We start from the raw sequence: 19,175 nt of genomic DNA, 5'->3' as shown, positions 1-19,175 counted from the left end.
AGCCACGAAGTGAAGGGCTGTCCAGACAGAAAGGGTTCAACCAGGTAACCTGGCCAGGAGTGGCGGCAACTTACGCACGAGCAACCCCTATAAACATTACAGGGGGGGTCAGGTCAAAGTGGTTGAGCTTTTTTTTAGGGAGAGGGAAGGAGAAAGGCAGGAGAAGTCGCTCTCACCAAAAGATTGCTAAGAAAAGAAACAGCCTTGCAGTGACAAATCCGTCTCCTGTTCTAGCAATCATGCGCAGGAAGGAAAAGGAGCCTGAGATCAACCAAGATCAACCGAAGCCTCCACAGGATTGAACAGTCAATCCCGATCGACCTTTGGACATCCCTGATCTAGTGCATTGGTGTGTCTACAGCTGACACTGTTGACTTTTTTTCAGTTGGCTACCTCTTCATCCAGGTCTTTGGGATGAGAACTATAATGCTGTTGCTCGTTGATGTGAGGATGTTTTCTGCTTTTATTAACTTGTTTTATCGTTGGATTCTGACTTTGGGACCGGCTGGATGAAAGATGGGTCAGAGATACCATAAATGAATAAAATGAGATATTAACATGTAAAGTGGTGTTGCTCTATTCCAATATCTATATGGTTAAACCCCATATTATTATTATTATTATTATTATTATTATTATTATTATTATTATTATTAATTTATTTAAACCCCGCCCTTCAAAAACCAGGCTCAGGGTGGCTAAATTATACTTGCAAATTATAGAATCATAGAATTGTAGAGGGGAACCCAAGCAATGCAGGAATCTCATACATGACAGGTGGCGATCCAACCTCTGCTTAAAAACCTCCATTTGATTCCATTTATATTCCACATTTTTCTCCCAAGGAGTTCAAAGTGGCATACATGGTTCTCCCACTCCTCATTTAATCCTCACAACAACCCTGTGAGGTAGCTTAGGCCCAAGGTCACCCAGTGAGCTTCACAGCCAAGCGGGGATTTGAATCCTGGTCTCCCAGGTCCTAGTCCAACACTCTAACCACTACACTACATTGGCTCCTTAAAATGCCAGCTAGTTCAGCTTCATGCCAGATGTGCTTGTAGTGGCTCTCACCGTCAACACAGTTCCACAGAGCGAATTTAAAAGAGCCAAAATGCACGTTGGACACCAAGGATGTTAGCTAGATAACGTGGCACAGCTAGGACATTTGCTTACAAACCAGGGACACATGAGAAAGTTGGTGGTCCGCAGCTGCTTAAGCATTTTGCCTCCTTCACTATTTTGCTTTGCTGTTTACTCTGTCCTGTTTTGAAAACATAAGCTTGGTAGGTCTGGTGGTGGCCTGACAAGACAACCTGATACAGCCAGCAGAAGAGCACAGAGAAGCCAGCATGAAAAAGAAAACAACAAAAGGCCTCAGACTAAGCATTTTACAATCTGGCAGGGCTCTTGGGCTTTACAAAGAGAAATCTCAGAGCAAATGGTTTTCCAGATTGCCTCCAGAAACCCAGTTTTTTGTCTCTCTAAAAATCCTCAGCAGGCAGAAGGTTTCCCAAGAGTGCTTTTAGCAGCTGGAGGCAGAGCTAAAACTAAAAATGTTTGTCCAAAGCCAATTTAAATTCCATTGTCACCAATAAAACAATATGAAAGTCAGTTTGTGGTGTAGGGGGGTATTATAGCACTGGCTTTGAAACGGGGAGACCCAGGGTCAGATTTCCAGGTAGCAGTGTGAGGAGAAAATGAATGGGACACATCCAAAGTTGCCCTTATGTAAACAGAAGGACATTGCGAGATGCAGTTCCCCTCAAAAGGAAAAGCAGGATGCATGTGAATAATAATAAAAAACACCGTGTTTCAGCAAAGATAGGATATACCACCAGCCAAACATTGCACAACCCACCTTTCCTTCTCTGGTCCCATGTAAATGAACAGAGCTGTGGAATAAGAATGCTTCTTCACAATTGCCTCTCATTCCTGTATTGCAGGAGGGGTTGGACTAGATGGCCCTTGGGGTCCCCTCCAACTCTACAATTCTATGGAGAGGTGGGGAAGGAAACCTCCATGCAAGTGTGAAGATTCTCATAGAATGTAGGGGTTATTTTATACCCACCAAATTCCACTGCTCACTAGGAACTTTGCAATAATGGATTGAACCCAACTAAGCTATGCTAATAGTAGACCCACTGGAATTAATGCCTCTATGGTAGTCACACCCATTAATTTCAACGGGACCACAGTACTTTGAGCAGAACTAACAGTGTCTGCGCTCCAGCATAACCAGGGGGAATGAACAATAGATGGACAACAAGGAAGTCCCATATCTTTTACATACCTGGCACATTTTATCCGCTGAGGGAGATGACCTGGATCGGATGTGCACGGCGACTGCCTGGTTTTCTGATCTCTCCAGCAAGTCCTCTGCGGAGGCCGACTTCCCGGGCTTCTTGGTGGGTGCCGACCTCTTCTCCAGAACTTGGTCATTAGCGTGGCATGGCTTGGTGCACACGTCAAGATCCGTCTGGGTGCTTTTGGTGAGCTCTGGGTCAGCTCTGCAATCCTGACGCCGGTCTGCTTTCAGCCAACTGGGAAAGGAGCTGCTCCTGCTGCTGTGATTTGGGCTGGTCACCTTCCTGCCCTCAGGTCCGCTGGGATCGAAGAGGCCCGTGAGCCCAGGAGGCAGAGTGGCAAAGCCACGCCCTGCTCTAGAGACCGGCTCCAGGGATTCCCGGCGATGGCAAAGACTCTGGTCCTGGAGAGAATTCATGCTGGATGAGGATGAAAGAGACTGCCCCTCTTGGGCACCTGTTTGCGTGCAAGAGGACTGAGAGCCCTCCTGAAAAAAGCTGGAGTCTTGGGATGCAGACGAGGGCCGCTTCCCAGTTTTGCGTTCAATGTAATCTGCCAGCGCGTTCTGCTGCAGCTGCTTCAGCTCCGGCTTGGAAAGATTGATGGTGGAGCACGCCTTGTTCTCCCTCTCAAATATCTTGCGGCGGTCAGCCACCGTACTCTCTGGGAAAACAAACTGGAGGGCTTTCTTCTGGTGGGAGAAGGGCGAGAGCTCGCTGTCAGACACACCCACTTCGTTCATCTTCTCCGGCTCAGAGTAAGACTTCTTTTTCTGGTCGGGGTTCAGGCGCCTCCTGCCCCCAATGCGTGCCACATGCAGAGGCGCAGGAAGGCTCTCTTTGTTGGGATAATCCAGCTTGGTCTCTGTCGGTGTGATGCTATGCCTCTCCTTTGGGGTATGGGGAGACGCTGCCATGCTCCTCATCCCAACATGTGCTGAGGCCGGCCTTTGCACACTCCTTCTGGGCTCCTTCCCGCACTGAGGGCTGATGTTGAGGTCCTTGCGGCTGAAGGAGGTGGCCCTCAAAACCTTAGACTGGGCATCTTTGATGCTGTTCCTGTAAGCCCTGCTAAAGGGGAGGTCCAGCTGCAAGCCGTTCGAGTCCTGGGTGCTGCCCTTCCACAACAGCTCTCTCTCGCGCTCCTCCGACAACTGGAAAGCACTTCTGCTTTGGGGCAGCTGCCCAGCCGGTTTCGGTAGCTCGCTTTCAGAGGTCCCGGCCTGATGGTAGATGCTGTGCCATCCTGGCATCGCCACGGCAGCACTTGCTGCCTCCATCTGCTGCTCTGCACCGTGCCAATTAGCCCTCTCTGGTCTGCCAGCCCCACTCTCGCTTGCGCGCTGCATATATGTGGCCGGGTCTGAGCTCCTTGCGCTGGCCAGGCGGCTATGATCTCCAAGCAAGTGAAGATGCTCTTGAGAGTTCCGCCTCTTTCGGATGTCCTCAACATGGTTAAGATTGGGCTTGCCTGAGCTGAAATTCTGGCTGAAGCTGTTAGGGCTGACACTCTGCAGCCACTGGCCGCCTTGTTCTCGTTGCTCTATCTTGCTGACCTTCTCCAGGACAGAGCACCGGGCCTTCCGAGAGTCCAGTTGCCCATACTGAGAGTTCTGGAGGTTGCTAGAACCCAGCTGGTGAATATTTAAGTCTGACATCTTAGGGGCCATCGGAGAAGAGGGCTCCTTGTACTTTGGCTCCACCCCATGGAAATGCTCTGCGCTGGGAATGGTGTCCTGGTACCCTTCTAAGCTGTGCCACTCGCCATCCTGCCAGTGCCCAGGGATCTGCCCCTTCTCCGCTTGGCTGCTGTAATTCACAAAATGCCACTTGGCACCGGAGTAGCCCTTGCACTGTGGTACCTCCTTCAGATCTGAGCTGTTCTGCAGCTTGTTGCTCTCCGGGATGTTTTGCAAGGAGGAAAAGGCGTGCTGTTTGGCCTTACTGGGGTTCCACTGGTTTTGAGCTGTGGGATCTCTCTGCAGGTTTGCGTTCTTATCTTCCTTCTGCTCCCCTGCCCCGTACCCCTTTGAGTGGCAGATGGCTTTGCTGTCAATCGCATCCCTCGGGTGAGGCAGGCGTGCCTGAGAGCTGTGGTTCGAGTGCTGTGCGTTTCTTGCACTTTCCTGGATCGAAGCTGTGGTCATATACGGCGGGGCCGACTCATCCTGCCTGGGAGACGCGGGGTAGGCTTCGGGATGCATCCTGTACAAGACGAACTTTGCAGCCGCATCTTCCACCTCCTGCTTCTTCCCTGGCGCATACTCAGGCTGGTAGAAGATGGCAGCCTTGTTTGGCAGGCTTTGGTTTCCGTTCTCGTCCAAGCCAGCATGCTGCCTGCAGGCTGCAACGTTTTCGTACGAGGATGGAGAAGACACAGGGGCGTGTGCGTACCCACTCTCTTTGGCAAGCGCTGGGTAAAGCATCCCGCTGTTGCTTGCGGAAGGGTGAGGAACCTGGGCAAAGTGGGGCTCAGGAGAAGGGACAGGGTAGACACCAGTAGGAAGCAAAGGCTGCCCTGGCTGAGCTGCCTGCGAGTAAACCTGTTTGGGCTTCATGGTGGGACTGCTCTCTGGGCTCTTCTCCATCACAGTGTGGAGCTGTCCTTCTAGGAATGCAGGTTTCTGGAGATGCCCTGGAGGAGGGGTGCCCTGGCCTAGGTGAGGCCAAGCGCTTTTGGGGTGAGTCCTACAGGACTTCCTGTGCTCAAGGCTGGACCAGGAGCTGGGCCTCTCGTGGTGCCTGGTTGCTGCGTAACTGTCACTACGGGTCGGTGGCATGGGGGGCCCCTTCATATAGTGGCTATCGCTGTCAGACGAGCTCCGAGTTGGTGGTCCCTTGCTGTAGCCATACAACCTGCTGTAGCCGTATCCTTTAGCCTGGGACTCACAGCTTGGCGAAAGAGCAGAGGACTTCACTTCGTATTCCTCCGAAACGCCTCGCTGGGCGTTGTAGACAGTTTTGATGTACCTGATATCAGCCTGCCTCATTCCCCCTTCTTGCGGTCTGCCCCGGGAATGGACGTTCTCCATGGAATAGGACCTCTCCTTGCAGAACGTGGGCGCCAGGTATTCGGGAATGCTAGAGCTGGTTGAGAAAGAGCTGTAGGCGGAATCCCTCTTGCTGTGGAGATGGGCAAGCTGGTCAATACTATTGGTGGATTTGGCTGGCGAAAGGTGGCAAGGTTGATGGGTATACCCCGCAGGGGTATGGTCCAAACTCTCCATGCTTCCCCTAGAGCTGTACTGGTCAGGACTTCTTCTTAGATAGCCATGCTCATAGCCGGAGAGATCGCTTGTGGAGGAACTGGAGGAAGGAGCGAGAGAGAGAGAGAGAAGCGAAAACTTGTTAACATGAAAGCAAGAGAGAGTCGTACTGGCTTATAAAGGGACTCTGAGGGATATGTTTAGTTTTTAGAGGAAGAGACGAAAACCCATATTTGGGCCTTGTTCTGTTCTTAGTCTGCAGTCATCCTGGTTTGCTCGGAAGGACCGCTTGACATTGCAACACATGTCTCTTATTTATCACTAGGACGGGAGGGGAAAAAATAGATGGGAGGCAGGTCACAAGCAGGGGAGGCTTTGCAGGAAAGTCCAAGCATGTCTACTCCACCCTCGCAATCCATCAAAAGCACCCTAAACGTCACCAGAATACCCAGACATCCACGAGTAAGAGACAGAGAGAAAGAGAAAGAGGGTGAAAGGAAGAACAAGAGAGTAAGAGAAGCTTGAGGACGGAGAGGAATTTGCCCCCTCCTCCATGTCTCTCTCTCTCTCTCTCTTTCTTTTTCCGCTTCTTTTCTTTTTATGGAGGTGAAGGCTATACGCTGGCAGTGTTCCTGGAATCTCCAACTGAACTGGAGACATTTTGTTTGCTGTGAGAAAACTAAACAGACATGACAGGGAAGGAGGCAATGAGGGATGGGGTGGAGATGGGACAGAGAGCAGCGGAACCACAACAGCTTCAATAAGTCCATGGCAAGAGCTTTCCATCACGGACCAAGCTGACGAAAAGTCAAAGGCTGCTCCAGAAAGGATATGACACAGCTATTTGTCAAGGAAGCTCAGTTGCAGGCATAAACCCTCCTGTTGTTGCTGCTGCTGCTGCTATTTGGAGGGAGGAAGCTGGTTAGGTTGATTCCTTGACATTATTTTCCCTCATACAAGCTGATGAAGACGTGTAGGCTTTAAAACCAGCCTGGTTCACTGTCATTATTACTCAGCTACCCAGTGGCTCAAGGGACCCCAGGTCCATGCTGAGTCATTATTCCTCAACATCAATGGGATAATACATTATTTAACTCAAAGGAAGGTGAATCCTTCACACTGACACCAGAAAGCTTAGGAACTACATTTCCCAGAACGCCTGAATGGAGCTGAGACCTCAAGCCTGAGGCCTATGATTGCCACCTCATCCTTTCGGTTAAGAAGTGGGGTGGCAGGGAGGACATGGGTAAACTGTGGGAGAGGAGGGGAAAATAAAAAAAAAATGGTTCTCTTCTGAATGATGCCCACACTCGATCAGCAGTGGGCTTGGTTAATAGAGCTGGGCATTTGAAATTCATTCAAAAATGGCAACCCACAGCCCCAGCCTGGCTCTGGCACAGTCAATTTCCCCTCAGCCCCGTGACAGCATAAACTTGGCCTCCTCAAACCAAGTTGCTCTGGCCACTGAAAACCCCTCAATTTCCTTATAAGCCCATCTGTCGTGTCCCCTGCTGTGACAATGGCAGGGCCTTGGGGAACCAAGGTCTCGTTCACGAATTGCTGTTTGCTCCAATTCAGCAGTAAAGAGCGGGTTTGTGTGGGAAATGCGCCTGGGGGGGGGGAAACAAAAGTGCTTGGACGTGAGAGTTTTAAAGTATGTGCTGAGAAAGAACAGTGCAAAGTGTGGATGACCCTTTAGTGTCCCAAGGCCCAACTGTTGCCTGGTTTATGTTGTTCTCCTGCTCAGCATTATCTTTTCTCATGGTAACTCCTAGCCTAAGGATAATATCCCCACATGGAAGCAAAAACATGAAGGCAAAAGGAAGGATGCTGCAAAGCAACTATCTAGGGACTGAGCTGTTTGCCAAGTGAAGAAGAAGTACAGTGGTACCTCGGGTTAAGAACTTATTCATTCTGGAGGTTCGTTCTTAACCTGAAACTGTTCCTAATCTGAGACACCACTTTAGCTAATGGGGCCTCCCACTGCCCCCACAGCACGATTTCTATTCTCATCCTGAAGGAAACTTCTTACCCCGAGGTACTATTTCTGAGTTAGCGGAGTCTGTAACTTGAAGCGTATGTAACCTGAAGCATATGTAAGCCGAGGTACCACTGTACAGAAAATGAGAAAGAACCAGATCACAGAGAATAAGGAGGAGGAGGAATGGTTTCAACAGAACTGGCCATTTTTCTGGTTTCATCTCCTCAGCCGCTTGTGCCATTTGCTTTCCTTTTTAAACAAATGATCTCCCGATTTGACCACTCTGGCCCTCACCTATTACCAACAGACAGCGACAGAAGAAGGCTGGCAATCCGACCACTAGATGCCACTGGCGTTCTTCAGTATTGAAACACCTGGAGCGATGGCTTCTATGCCAGCAGAGATGCGACAACAGAGAGGGCAGAAATCTGGGGCTTGGAACTCTATGAGCTAGGCCATAGCAAAGAATAATTAAAAAAAAAAAGGCAGCTCCCTGGGATGGAATGAATGCAGTTGCCAGATGATTTGTGTTGGGTGTCAAGGAGAGAAAGAGAACACACATCTCTGTTGGAAGGGTTTCTTTTTTCGTTTCTTTTTGTAATCCTAGAGTTTCTTCCTCCTTTCCCATCCCATGCTTCCTTTGATCTCAATAAATTACTATTGGTGCCAGTATTTAGGTTTCACAGAGGTCTTGAAATTCCAGCGGCTAAGTTGGGGTGGAGGAAAAGCCACTGTGCTGATGCTGAGATTCGGAATCTGCTACAAAGATGTTCAAGGAGATTGAAAGACTGGGGATTTGCCTATACATCGAAAAAGAAACATCACTAAGAACTTTCCGGTTGTGTTATGTTCCATCTTTCAGAACAGATACAGAAAAGTGGAAACACATTGTAGGGAACAAACAGAAGCCCTATTTGATCAGCTCCTTTAAAAAACATATTCCTGTGCCAAGAAAAGCTGAATTCTGAATCCTGTATGTATTCGGCAAACGGAACACACTTGCAAAGGATAGAGCATGGGTAGGAAAACTAAGGCCCAGGGGCCGGATCCGGCCCGATCGCCTTCTAAATCCGGCCCACAGACGGTCCAGGAATCAGCGTGTTTTTACATGAGTAGAATGTGTCCTTTTATTTAAAATGCATCTCTGGGTTATTTGTGGGGCCTGCCTGGTGTTTTTGCATGAATAGAATGTGTGCTTTTATTTAAAAGGCACCTCTGGGTTATTTGTGGGGCATAGGAATTCGTTCATTTCCCCCCCTTCAAAACATAGTCCGGCCCCCCACAAGGTCTGAGGGACAGTGGACCGGCCCCCTGCTGAAAAGGTTTGCTGATCCCTGGGATAGAGCAAACAGAACAGATGATGCAAAAGAAGCAAATGCATGAAATCTGAATAATGTGTAAAGGCTATAGAAGTCAGAATTTTGATTTTTCTGCTCTTTTCTTTTTTTTAGTGCAGAGCCTGTAGAATTCTACAATCAGCAGGGAAATCTGGGCAAAGTTCGCTGCTTGATAAATCCTCCACTCCACCACCGCAGCCGCACAGCTTTTGCAAAAAGGGCTGAGGGTACCTGCCTGTTCAACCTGATACACCTTTGTTTCAGATCCATAAAGGCAGCGCAGCACCTGGCAGAGAAAGCTCAGCAGCTTTTAAAAGACTGTGAGGTGAATGCAGATTACTGCTGAGAATTATGCTCTCAGGGTGGAGCATAAATTGTACTCTTCCTGGAATGGGAAGCACACAACACACCAATCCTCGGATACAGGGTTGTTGTTGTTTTGGCCAAAATGCTGTGAGACTTACCTGGAATGGTAGGCTTGGTGCCAAGGAGTGCCAATCATGCCAGGAGATATTTGCATCATGCTGAGATCGGGCTGGTTCTCTATGAACTTGGCAGAATGCCAGGAGTGCGGTCGGCCCACAGGGTCGCTTCGTCTGGGAAAAGAACAAAAAGGGGTAAAATAATTAGAGGCAGGAACTTGCTCAGATACCCTGACAGGTGGAGTAGGAGCAATATGATTATTATTTAGCATTTATTCTGTGCCAGCAGCATGACCCTGTCAAGAATACAAACACGGCTTGGTCTCTGCTCCCTAATGTTTATTACATTCTGCTCTGGTGTTATGCATCAGTGTGTTCCACTGAGACCATCCTGTTGAAAAACACACTAACCATTTCATTGGGCCTGGTGCAAGAGGATACCCTAAATGTCAAAAACGCCATTAGAGTCATCCTGAGGTTTAGTGGCAACCTTAAGAGGCTTGGAACCTAGTAGAGAGCCTTGCTTCAAACAAGGGTACAGAATCTGTATCAATCTGAGAGCCGCATTCAATCCTGCACAACCTTCTGGGGGCCACGTGCAAGTGGTGGGCAGAGGAACAAGTGCAAATTTTGCCTTTGTGCAGTAGGCAAGTTTCTGCACATGCTCTCACACCCTTCTCTTCATCCAGGGAAGCAAGAGGACTTATCAGAGTTGATAGCACATTGTTGTTGTTGTTGTTAAGTCATTTAGTTGTGTCCGACTCTTCGTGACCCCATGCACCAGAGCACACCAGGCACTCCTGTCTTCCACTGCCTCCCGCAGTTTGGTCAAACTCATGCTGGTAGCTTCAAGAACACTGTCCAACCATCTCGTCCTCTGTCGTCCCCTTCTACTTGTGCCCTCCATCTTTCCCAACATCAGGGTCTTTTCTAGGGAGTCTTCTCTTCTCATGAGGTGGCCAAAGTATTGGAGCCTCAGCTTCAGGATCTGTCCTTCCAGTGAGCACTCAGGGCTGATTTCCTTCAGAATGGAGAGGTTTGATCTTCTTGCAGTCCTTGGGACTCTCAAGAGTCTCCTCCAGCACCATAATTCAAAAGCATCAATTCTTCGGCCATCAGCCTTCTTTATGGTCCAGCTCTCACTTCCATACATCACTACTGGGGAAACCATAGCTTTAACTATACGGACCTTTGTTGGTAAGCTGATGTCTCTGCTTTTTAAGATGCTGTCTAGGTTTGTCATTGCTTTTCTCCCAAGAAGCAGATGTCTTTTAATTTCGTGACTGCTGTCACCATCTGCAGTGATCATGGAGCCCAAGAAAGTAAAATCTCTCACTGCCTCCATTTCTTCCCCTTCTATTTGCCAGGAGGTGATTACAGCCAGGCAAAAACACTCTCACAGAGGGTACAAAGAAGGGGCAGTAGGGAGTGTTCAGGTTGGTAAATCACGCAGTCCAAAGTTGGAGTTTAATTTGCAAAAACATGATCTCGACATACTTGGCTGAGTGAGCCCTAATGCACACAGGAGCTCATTCCCTGTGGGTCTTACTCCATGAAATCCATTGCCGAGACTAAAAGTCCCCACCTCCCCACAGTTGTCGTGTTGCCTCCTCTCCATGGCATTTCCCAAGCAATTGGAGACTGTGCCTACGTTTGACCAATCTCTCCTCTGCTCCTTTCATGCCTCTCCTGGTCCGGAGAGATGGGAGGGGAGCTTGTCACAGCAGGCGAGGGAGACACCAGTGACTCGTCTCTGCCTCTTGACCTCCCTCCTCCCACTTGCCAACTTCAGCTTCTTGACATCCCCCTGCCACTGACTTCGCCAGCTCACTAAGCCCTGTTTCCCCTTCAGCTGAGCCTTCTTCCCTTGCTGGTTCCCCAGCTGGTTTCTACCACCATTCCTCTGCATTCAACCAGTCCATGACAGTGTGGCTGGTGTGTGTGTGCGCGTGCGTGCATGGCCTGGGGAGGCTCCCAAAAGCCAGGCAGGCAGGGTTGGAGCGTCACATTTGGTCTCTGGACCTGAAGCTCCCCACCCCTGCTTCAGACTGATGTTGACAATGCACATGGCACCATCAACATTGTGTTTGGCTTAAGTTTCATTGAAAAACAGGGGAAGGGAAAGATCATGGGAGAGGGTGACCAGATATACAGGAGACACAATCCCTTTGTGGGTTGTTAGTTCCCTCCATGCAAAAGGGAGCAGGGATATCCTCACTAACCCTGCCCCACTGTTACACCCACGTGCGCAGCCCTCCACCCTCCGTGCACTGGAGTGAACATCTGCAACAGGGAATCTGCTCTCCATGGGATTAAGAACCATGTTGGTGTTGAGCCTCCATGAGTACAACTGTCTAATGGGCACAGACATGCAATGGAGGCAGAAGGGCAAGCTAGCATATCCTGCTCTCCCCGACGTGATTCTAATCACATGGGGGAATTGAATACCCACACAACAGGGTTAAAGAATAAAGGAAAGCACGGTTATACTGAAGCACAATGAAGTACATGAAATAATAATAATTTGTACCCTGCCCATCAGACAGAACAGGGAAGATGCAAATAAGGCAGTAAAACGCTGAACTGGTTGCTATCATTACACTGCGAAATTTCATGGTCTCAATGGAAAACCAGCCCATTAACCTAATTCATGTGGAAAACTAGTCAGAGGTATATAGTTTCTGATAATGCTTCTTTCCACCACCTGCATTAGAGTACTGGCAAATGTGAAGACGACTGGAAGAAGTTTAAGGAATATTTGAAAAAATATGTTAATATTTAAACCTTAGAATAGCTTTGGAAGTGGATATAGGCTGTAGGGTTAGAAGTAGAAGATAGGGTATTTTAAAATAGTATTATTTGTAAGTGATAAAATGTGAAGTTATTTTAAGTGTGATAAAAAAAAGATGGTCAGAAATTATGATATATGTAAACTGCTAAAGATGAAGTAAAATGAAAATCAGATAGGTGGGACTTGGGGAAGCCCACTTAACAATGTTTAGAAAAATAAGGATATGACAAGAATTTGTTCGTATTGTTTGTCTTTTCTGTTTGTGTTTTTTATTTGTGTTATAAAATGAATAAAAAAATTGGGGGGGGGGGAATAGAATTCTGGCAAATGCATCTTTTCTCATCATGACACAGGGCAAGCTACGTATGCCCACATTCTCTGCTGTGGTTAGTGGGACATGAGCCCTTGCCTGCCCATAGCTGTCAACTTACAGATTTAAGAATAAGGGGCCAGCAGCCTCGAAAATAAGGGATCAGCAGCCAAAATATGGGATTTTCCAAGCACAGGTATGTTCAACTTCTGAGCCCCTCCAAGCCAAAGGCAGAAAGCCCAGCCAGCAGCCAAATGAAGCCTCAAGCGGTGGTTCCCACAGTGCAGCAACCCAGCAAAGGGGATGCAGCAAGGAAAACCACCGTCATCTGTCCGCTGGGAAGCGCTGAGCAATGGCAAGTCCCCAGGCAACGTGGGCGATTTGATCAGCACAAGGCATGCAAGCTCCACCCCCCAGTCATTCTTAGATTCCTTATTGGGTGAGCAACACAGCCAAGCAACACAGTTGGAGCCTCCCTCCTCCCTGGCCGGCAGGGAGGGAGGGAGAGGAGCTGCTTCCTTTGAAACCCGGGAAATTAAAGGGACATCATCAATAAGGGACAGCAGCGGGACACGGCGCTGGGATAAGGGAGTTTCCCACCAAATAAGGGACGGTTGACAACTATGTGCCTGTCTCTGCACCTGCTCACCAGGAGGAGGGGAAAGCTGCATATATATATATATGGTAAAAACTAATCAAACTTGAAGTGGCTTTAATTTTTGCAGGCTGGGCCTGAAAAAGTCACAGACTAGGAAGGGGAAGCATTTTCACTGCCTCTACTGGTTGCTTCTAACCCTGCTCAGTTTCTTAACAACTCACTGTTGCAGTGTGATTCCTAAACAGTGTGGGTTGTGAGAGAATTGCATTCATACAATGAGCATAAAAGAGGGTGCCTGTTGCACCTCTGAGTGATTTACTGATTTGGGTCATTATTTGTCAGTCCAGCCTCTACTGGGTGTGGGTAATTTCTCTGCATGAAGGATCATGCATTCACTCCCAAAGAACAAATACCACAGTTGTCTGCTTTCGGAGGCAACAGACACAGTTCACTGACTCATGCAGAAACTCAGTGACTGTTTCATTTTTCTGAAGGTAGGTAGCTCTTACTCTTAAGATACTCCCAAGTGCCACCTGTTTCAGTTAGAAGAATGAGAAGGATGCACCAACAGCTTTTATCTGTTTAATTTTTCATCCAAACTATTGTTATCCACGTCCAGAAAGAATTGCAGAGATTGAGAGGGAGGATATAAATACTTTGCATAGTAAACATGCTTTCTAGCTGGGAAACAGAGCCCACGTCTTTGGGTTTCATGAGCCTTTTTGAATACCACCAAAAGAATGAGATTCTCTTACCGCTCACCACCCACCTCTGTTGACAGAATCATATTAGTAAGGGGTGAAGGTTCCTAAGAGGAGCTGCACAAATTAAATATCATATATAGGTGCCTTTCAGACAGAGGCCCCTTGTAGCCTCCTTTGCCAAGAAAACAAGGAAACTGAATGCCGTAGGCTAGGAGGCAGACAGAATGGGATTTAACTCAGCAATTCACAGCCTGATCTTCAGAGAGACCCTCAAGATGTCTCCACGCAGCACACAGAGAGGCCAGAGGGATTTAAAGATTTCTTTGTAGTTCTGGTCGAATCAAAACCTAGGGCATTCTCATTTCTTGCTTGAGAAAGCACATTGTCTGACAGAAATAAAACACCCTCCCCCCTTGAAGCAGCCAGCAACTGGCTTCTGAGAGCTGCCTTGCCAGGGTTTGGTTTTATTTTATTTTTTAAAGCCTGCAATATTTTTAAAGCACTTCAGCCAAACAGCCCCAGAACAAAGTAATCCAGTAAATAATTAAGCTGTGGACCTGAACCAAGAGACAAGTATAAATAGCTGTGGGGCAAAGCTTTGCATTGTGTCTATAGCCTACCTCTGTTCAGAAAATGTGGATTAAGTGTCATGCGATGAGTGCTGCGATTTCCAAACAGGCCAGAACTTCCTCCTGTTGCAAAGGTTTGAACTGTGTTTGTCTGAATAGGTGTGGCGTCGTTTGGTCTTTGGTGGATTGAGGAGGAGGAAAACGTAGGCAGTTCTACCTGGTAGTCAACAGAAACCTCTCATTGACTTCAAAATGGCAGATCTGCATGTAACCAGTCCTCAGCTATTGCCCTTCAACTGCATAAGCAGAATTGGGGTGAAGGGTAAATGGGAGAAAGAGGAAAGTAAAATGATGCTCTCAGAATTACAGGTCCTTATGTCTGGGGTGTATCAGTTAGCAAACCAAAGTTTGATCCTGTTTGGTTTTAAGGATTAGAACAAACCAGAGTCTCCCCACCCGTATGCAACAGGAAACTGTGATTTAGTCCAATGTGGAACTGTAAACATTCATGGTCCTCCTGGCCACCACAAATGAGGAAAGGGGAAGGGAAGCTCACAAGATCGAGGCTCGCTTTGGCTCTTCTGCAGAAATCTAACCATGGTTTAGAACAGAGCATAATCTGAACTGATAATCTAGATCTAAGGTGGGGAACCTGTAGCTCTTCATATACTGTATTTTTCGCCCTATAGGACGCACTTTTCCCCCTCCAAAAATGAAGGGGAAATCTGGGTGTGTCCTATGGGGCAAATGCAGGCTTTCACTGAAGCTTGGAGAGCGAGAGGGGTCAGTGCGCACCGACCCCTCTCGCTCTCCAGGCTTCAGGAAGACATCCGCAGCCTAGGCTGTGGATAGTAGCCTGCTTCCTAGAGCGTCGGGCGCGCTGAAAGCAGAGCACCCGGTGCTTCGGGAACACATCCGCAGCCTAGGCAGCCCTGCAGGAGTTCCCCACAGGGCTCCCCACGCTGTGGATAGCAGCCTGCCGCCCGGCGGGCGGGGCACCCTGAAGCAGAGCGCCCCTTGTGCCGGGCATACATCTGCAGCATGGAGAGCCCTGCAGGAGTTCCCCACAGGGCTCCCCACGCTGCAGATAGCAGCCTGCCGCCTGCCTGCCGCCCGGCGGGCGGGGCACCCTGAAGCAGAGCGCCCCTTGTGCCGGGCATACATCTGCAGCATGGAGAGCCCTGCAGGAGTTCCCCACAGGGCTCCCCACGCTGTGGATAGCAGCCTGCCGCCCGGCGGGCGGGGCACCCTGAAGCAGAGCGCCCCTCACGCCGGGCAGACATCGGCTAGCCCCACAAGCTCGGGGGACAGCAGGGAGGCGCAGCGCCGCCATCCCGCTGTTCCTCGACCTGGTTCGGTTTCCCCAACCTGCTTTTGGGGGGGAAATAAAGGGGGGAAATTTCCTTTATTTCCCCCCCAAAAAAACTAGGTGCGTCCTATGGGACAGAGCGTCCTATGGGACGAAAAATACGGTAAATAAATAAATAAGAATTTTATTTATATCCCGCCCTCCCCAGCCAAAGCTGGGCTCAGAGCGGCTAACAACAGTAAAATAATACAACATTCTAAAATCATTTCATTATATAATCAGTTCAAATCAAATTAGTGGCAACCATTGGGCTAGAGTTCTGTGAGGATTGCCAAAGGAGAGGGTCAGGCTGCGCCCTGACCAAAGGCCTGGTGGAACAGCTCTGTTTTGCAGGCCCTGCAGAAAGATGTCAAGTCCCGCAGGGCCCTAGTCTCTTGTGACAGAGCGTTCCACCAGATTGGAGCCACAGCCGAAAAAGCCCTGGCTCTGGTTGAGGCCAGCCTAACCTCCCTGTGGCCCGGGACCTCCAAGATGTTTTTGTTTGAAGACCATAAGGTCCTCCGTGGGACATACCAGGAGAGGCGGTCCCGTAGGTACGAGGGTCCTAGGCCATTGAGGTGTTGTTGAGGCTGCCACTCCATCACCCATCATCCCTGTCCGTTGGCCATGCTGGTTGGGGCTGAACAGGACTGGAGAGTTAACAACACCTGGTGGCCTGCAGTTTCTTCACCCTTGATCTAGCTATCAGCTTTATAGAATTGCCAGATTTTATATTTTCAAAAATGGGCAATTGGCTGTTGTGTGTTTCTTCACCCCAGCCTTCCTAGATGTAACCTAAAACCTGTCCAGCACTTAGGAGAGACTAATCTATTAAGTCTGCTAGTGCCTTCCACATCCCGGCTGCATACACATACATTTAAAGCACATGACTTCACCATAAAGGAATCGTGGGAACTGTAGTTTACCCCTCACAGTTCCAATTCCCAGCACCCTTAACAAACTACATTTCCCTGAATTCGGGGGGCAGGGGGAAGCCATGTGCTTCAAATTTATATTGTAAACTGCCCTCTGACCCTCAGAGAAGGGCAGTGAGGAAATTTTAATAATAATAATAATAATAATATATGTAAGATGTGTGTACACAGTCTCCATCTTATGAGTGTGAACTTCATTTCCTTAGTACAATGGCAGCTTTATTTGTTCTGCCTCTACAGTACTACGTGCCACTTTGCTTGGTACTCAACCAGAGTACGGATGGATGGATGGATCTATTTATCTATCTACCTACAGGGAGCCAGTGTGGTGTAGTGGCTAAGAGCGGTAGACTCGTAATCTGGTGAACCAGGTTCGCGTCTCCGCTCCTCCACATGCAGCTGCTGGGTGACCTTGAGCTAGTCACACTTCTCTGAAGTCTCTCAGCCCCACTCACCTCACAGAGTGTTTGTTGTGGGGGAGGAAGGGAAAGGAGAATGTTAGCCGCTTTGAGACTCCTTCGGGTAGTGATAAAGCGGGATATCAAATCCAAACTACTACTCCTCCTCCTCCTCCTCTTCTTCTTCTTCTTCTTTAGAGAACTTAAAAGCTTGCTGTGGCTATTTGGGGGAATTTTGAACGGCCTAATAATGGTATTGCCCTAGTATGGATTTTGGAGCCTGAACTGTGTGTCAGTGCCATGGCAAAACTGGTGGTAAAACTGAATCAAATGCTGGTGCATAAAGTGAGCAACTGAATCACGGAACAGAAGTGACCAGGGCACAAGTCTGTCCCAGGGCGTCTGTGATGCAGACAGATTAAGCAGGACCAACTAATCTGCCACAATGACTCTTTTCCTTCTTCTTTTCACGTTAAGAAAACCAGCAGCAATATAAACAACTATGCTGTGAAATTTCATTATTTTCTCATGCACGAAGTGGTTAATGCAAATTAACAGAAGTGGAAGGAAAGCTAAACCGAAGACAACCTATGTTTATTAAGTAGATTCTATGCTGTAACAGAATGTACCTTCCTGTACAGCCACATCAACAATAGCAAACACAGACTCTGGGCCAAGTTAATCAACACACTCCAGCTGAGATATTTTGCTTCAGCCACATCAGTTAGATATAGACTCTCTCTCTCTCTCTCTCTCTCTCTCTCTCTCTCTCTCTCTCTCTCTCTCTCTCTGTGTGTGTGTGTGTGTGTGTGTGCAGACAGTTTTTCTCTTTCTCTCTTGCTCTCCAAAGAAATATTTAGGAGTCAGATACCCATGCTGATCTACTGAAAATCACCCTGAGGTATACACCCTGATCTCTCTTTTGCCCACCGCAGCTTTAATTTATAAAATGGCTAGTATTGCTTCTGAACAACTTGACCCAAGGAACTGCATGCAAGGCGACACTTCTGTTCTGGCAGCTGTCCTTCTCAGCATGAACTGGGAAGACACCTCAGAGGCCTCTGTTAATACTACATCCCCGGATTAAGGTCTTGGGACCTGGGGTGAAGACGTCAAGGTCAAAGGTGGAAGGTGTGTATGTACCCAAGACCATTTTTCACATTTAAGATACTGCTGTTTCCCACACTGGTTTGTTTGACCGCTTGCTTTTGAATATGTGTGCTAAATGCAGAGCAGAAAGCAGATTCGCCATATTTAAATCCAGTGGGTATTATCTAGCCAAGGCAGCAATTGCATTGCATTTGCAAAAGAAGCAAATGGGAGAGTAAAAAAGCAACCCCATTTAAGCATCTTGTGTGAAAGTGACCTTACATCCTAATCTGTAGCTGTGTTCACTGCAGCAAGGCTATTGAAGTAAGTCCTTCTGAGATCAGCAGGCTTCCTCCTGGGTAAATGAATTTATGAAGCAGGCATATTTTCACCCAAGTTTCCCTGTTCTGGATTGCAAATGTTGGCAGATATGAAGTTGCCTTGTGACATTCATCAACACTTTTGACAGCAAAACTCTGGCCAAAGCAATATCAAATGAGCTTGGTAGTTGGCCCTAGGCTGTTTCCTCCTGTTCCTTGTTGCTTATCTTGTTTTTTCTTGGATTAGCATACTCAATAGCAAAGCTTCCTAGAAACTCCAGTTCTTGCATCACTTTGAGACACAAAACCTTAGTTTTCCTAACCCATCTGAGAGGTCTGGAGGTAGGCAAATGCACACACATAACCCTGCAAGGAATTAGCTCAGGGATAGGCAACCTAAGGCCCGGGGGCCTGATGCGGTCCAATCGCCTTCTCAATCCAGCCCTGCAGCCTTCAGGGGAGTAGAACCTTCAGACTGACTTTCTTTGTGGGACCATAAAACCCAGGTGGTTGCTCCAGGGCATTGCTGAGTCTTCTTAACTGCAGGATTGCTGGCCAAGGTTCTGAGATTTAGCCAGCCAGTGACCTCTGGATCAGCACCTCCAGTCCTGTCCAGGGTCCTGATCTGTGATGGATCAGGAGAGTAAGATGATTCACACGACACGGTAAAACAAGCTATGTGAAGGTTATTAGAGAGGAGTTTGCAGCTGCTTTGCTTCTTCCTGGTCCTTTTTATTGCCACACCAAGATTTGGTTTAGCATGTTGTCCAAAGCAAAGCTCATGCTTTTGAATTATGGTGCTGGAGAGGACTCTTGAGAGTCCCATGGAGTGCAAGAAGATCAAACCTCTCCATTCTGAAGGAA

General features: G+C 48.3%; 1 protein-coding gene and 1 long non-coding RNA gene across 6 annotated transcripts in view; both read right to left on the bottom strand.

The window, feature by feature from the left end:
* The window catches only part of LOC309377872, a 239,761-nt gene that overhangs the window by 21,463 nt on the left and 199,123 nt on the right, over positions 1-19,175 (bottom strand). The gene's annotated exons all lie outside the window — the stretch shown is intronic.
* Positions 1-19,175, bottom strand: part of SHROOM3 (shroom family member 3) — a 222,781-nt gene that overhangs the window by 21,463 nt on the left and 182,143 nt on the right. For all 5 annotated transcript variants that reach the window (XM_081924742.1, XM_081924746.1, XM_081924744.1 and 2 more), the window contains 2 exons: positions 9,292-9,423; positions 2,291-5,609 (listed from right to left, as the gene is read on the bottom strand). In XM_081924742.1, coding sequence (XP_081780868.1) covers positions 2,291-5,609; positions 9,292-9,423 — 3,451 coding nt within the window. The remainder of the gene's footprint in view (positions 1-2,290; positions 5,610-9,291; positions 9,424-19,175) is intronic.

This window comes from Podarcis melisellensis, assembly GCF_964234715.1.
Source record: "Podarcis melisellensis genome assembly, chromosome: 9".
NCBI classification, from domain to species: Eukaryota; Metazoa; Chordata; class Lepidosauria; order Squamata; family Lacertidae; genus Podarcis; species Podarcis melisellensis.
This window is presented reverse-complemented; position numbering and strand designations above follow the sequence as displayed.